General features: G+C 40.5%; 1 protein-coding gene across 1 annotated transcript; it reads left to right on the forward strand.

Moving 5' to 3' along the window:
• Window positions 1-435: 435 nt before the first annotated feature.
• Window positions 436-1,747, forward strand: LOC133323700 (uncharacterized). The gene is made up of 2 exons (XM_061532619.1): window positions 436-483; window positions 545-1,747. Exons 1-2 carry the CDS (start codon window positions 436-438, stop codon window positions 1,745-1,747), a joined length of 1,251 nt encoding a protein of 416 aa, XP_061388603.1.
• Window positions 1,748-1,980: the final 233 nt, after the last annotated feature.

Genomic DNA, 1,980 nt, shown 5'->3' on the forward strand with positions numbered 1-1,980 from the left:
CGACGCCTCTTTGGGCCCCTAAAAATATTTTTTAATAAATCCACGCCTCTTTGGGCCTCTAAAAAAAAATTTGTTAATAAATCTACGCCTCTTTGAGAATTCTAAAAAAAAATATAAATCCACTGCTCTTTGCAAAGTCTATTTTTTTATTTCCCCCTAAATTCCACGCCTCTGTTTTCGGTTTACTTTACCACTGAGAATATAGGCCAAATCCAGATGGTAGATTTTGTTTTGATTTGTCTTTGTTTTGTTATTCTCTCTTCTCTCAGTTTTTTTCATGTGATAACACGGCTTGACCTTTTCGCCGTCAATGGACGGGGGCTATTCCGTTGTTAATCTTCTCGAATCAAAATTTAGTGTAAATTCAGGCCTTTACAACAACGGATTGTTAGTAAAAACAAAATAAATAAAATTGAAAATAATTTCGAAACGGAAATGAAAATTTTTATTATTTTCCTAGCCCTATTGGCTGGAAATATTCAGGTGAGAGGTCGAAATAATTTTTTTATTTAATTTCTTCTAATTTTTGGGTCCACCTTTTTAGTTCTCCCATGGCCTGGAATCCTCGTTGCTTTCACGCAATTTCCAAAAAGATTTCCTACAGGAGCTGAATCGTGTTATGAAACGTTCCGCCCTGCAGGCCATGAATAAATATCTGAGAGAACTCAAATCTTCGGGTCAAAAAATGGAGGATCCTACTTTTGATCAGGCCCTGTCAGCGGCACTGAATTCAAAGAAGTTGGGAAGCAAAGTGGTATTCTTAAAGCAGTGGTTCGATTTGTCCGAACATCGTGATGCCAATCGTGAAAATATGTATGGCCTTAGGAATGTTCTCTTCCTGGAGAAGTTGAAGGATCGATTTTATGCCCTGCAGGAGGAGAGCTTCGAGGAAATGCACAACCTGCGTTACTACTACATATGTAAACAGTATAATGTCAATGGTAATGTGACCCAGGAGAAGGAGGTTCCGCATCATAATCTCTATGCCAAAAATGTGCAATTGGCCCCAATGATGGAGGAATCGGTGGCTAATGCCCTGGAGAAGTTGGGCATCAAGGATAATCACACCATATCCATTAATGTAAGGGAGTTCGGGGAACAGCTCTATCACAAGGTGAATCACACTGGTGCGGAATTAATAGATGACTACTTGGTGGTCATTGGCAAACTTTTGCAGGAGGTCTTGGAAAATAAGGAGGAAACTTCGGCCAGCCACAATGAGGCCTTGGAAAAAATCTTGGCCGAAATTGGCCATCTGCTCAACACCACTGATTTCTATAGTAAACGTCAAAGGCTCTACGATTACCTGCAGAATCACATGTCCCTCGATGTCGAGGAATTTCAAAATACCGAAAATTCCCAACAGGATTTGGTGGCCATATTTGAAAAATTAAAACAAAAAGGTTTAGATCTCATTGTCGCCTTTCTCTTTAGTAATTTTGAATTTATCGACTATACCCATGGCGAGTGGGAGGTCATGCTGCCAGAGGCACCCATACTCCTCGTGAATGCCACCGATGGCTCACGCCAACTCATGGAGATACAGCAGCTGTATTTGGATTTTAAAAAGGATTTTGAAAATTCATCAAAGTACGATGCATATTTGGAAGCTGTACGCTTGCTGCATGAACGAACCCAACGGGAAAATGCTGATACGACGCATATTTATGAGATGCTGTACAGTGCCGCACAGAATGTGGGCAGTACCCGGGTGCTGCTGATGGATGAGAAATGTAAAGAAGTTTAATTCCGAGTACGAGGGTGGAGGATGCTGCGTTATTGTGTTTACAGTTATGTGAACACATTACAATGATTTGGTAATGTAATATTGGGCAGGATAGATGGCGGGATAGCTGAATGGATGGGTTGGTTGGATGGCTAGCTGATTGCCAGGCTCGGCTATCGTTGGTTATTGTAATTTGGTTTAACCATTAAATTTAAGACACTATGGCTAGAGCAGTTTTCCTTTTTTATTATCAT

This window comes from Musca vetustissima, unplaced genomic scaffold (assembly GCF_032173495.1).
Source record: "Musca vetustissima isolate MV318-11 ecotype Yass unplaced genomic scaffold, APGP_CSIRO_Mvet_v1 utg74863, whole genome shotgun sequence".
Classification (NCBI taxonomy): Eukaryota; Metazoa; Arthropoda; class Insecta; order Diptera; family Muscidae; genus Musca; species Musca vetustissima.